The 1,096-nt window shown below is 36.4% G+C and overlaps 1 protein-coding gene across 1 annotated transcript; it reads right to left on the minus strand.

The window, feature by feature from the left end:
- Window positions 1–4: 4 nt before the first annotated feature.
- LOC116350243 (venom carboxylesterase-6-like) lies at window positions 5–1,090 on the minus strand (the record flags this gene model as incomplete). Its single annotated transcript, XM_031781985.1, has 5 exons — window positions 5–149; window positions 217–419; window positions 490–560; window positions 639–907; window positions 962–1,090. Coding segments are annotated over 5 exons (817 nt in total), but the record flags the coding sequence as incomplete, so codon positions are not given.
- Between the last annotated feature and the right edge of the window lie 6 nt (window positions 1,091–1,096).

Genomic DNA, 1,096 nt, shown 5'->3' on the forward strand with positions numbered 1-1,096 from the left:
AGACCCTCGTCGTAGGTGACCCCAGTAATGAATGGTATTTTTGAAGAGGTTTCGGCTCTTTCTTCACGTGGATGTTTCGTCATGAATGCACCAGGCAGATCAGGCTCAACAACTGGTTGAAATACTACCATGGGATCAGTGTCGAATTCCTACATCAAAGAAAGTATTTTAAAAAAATCCAGACATCCAATAAACACTTTAAATTATGACAATTACGAAGAAATCATAAAATGATGATGAAATGTTGGCAGCGGGTACATTTCGTAAGCATTCAATAGTTTGTGTCCAATTATTTGGAGAATAACAATTGAAATATTCTGCAAATTGTGTTGCTCGCTTTTTGGCAACACCTTTGTGAGCTGGCTGTGCCCATGGCGCAAGATTTGTGCCTGACATCGCAATTGCTTTGGAATATAAACCTAAAATGTTGACCAAAATCGAAATTTCATTATTCTATATGTGTTTCAGCCTTTGAAATGTTTTGAATACCCTCAGTTAATGGAGACATCATTAGATACGTAACACTTGCACCGCCAGCACTCGATCCGAATATAGTAACACTATTTTAAGGAAAATCACTGATTTAGAATTGACAAAATACATGAATGAACATTTAAAATCACAAAATAAAATATAACCTTTCTGGATCACCACCAAATCGTTGAATATTTTGTTGAATCCATTTAAGCACCATCGCTTGATCTTTTAAACCGAAATTTCCTGGACAATTGGCGTCTTCTGTACTGAGAAAGCCTAATGCACCCAGACGATAATTTGCCGTAACTAACACAATGTCGTGATCAAGGAAATAAGCAGGATCATGTCGTGATTTGATACCAGAGCCAGCTACAAATCCTCCTCCATGAAAAAAGACTAAAATAGCCAAATTCGAAGAATTTCCCTCAAACTAAAAATAATATTAGAGTACCAAATGGCTTGAAATATTTCTTTGTTGTTTTACCGAGTGTGGCACATATACGCTCAAAAATAAACAATCTTCATTGCCTTCAGCAATATAACTGTGTACAAATGGATCTTTTTGAATGCACGCTGGACCATCTTTCACTGCTTTGTATTCATCATCCCATTTTTCTAT

Source organism: Contarinia nasturtii, unplaced genomic scaffold, assembly GCF_009176525.2.
Source record: "Contarinia nasturtii isolate CC-2019 unplaced genomic scaffold, AAFC_CNas_1.1 Cnas_scaffold_3950, whole genome shotgun sequence".
Classification (NCBI taxonomy): Eukaryota; Metazoa; Arthropoda; class Insecta; order Diptera; family Cecidomyiidae; genus Contarinia; species Contarinia nasturtii.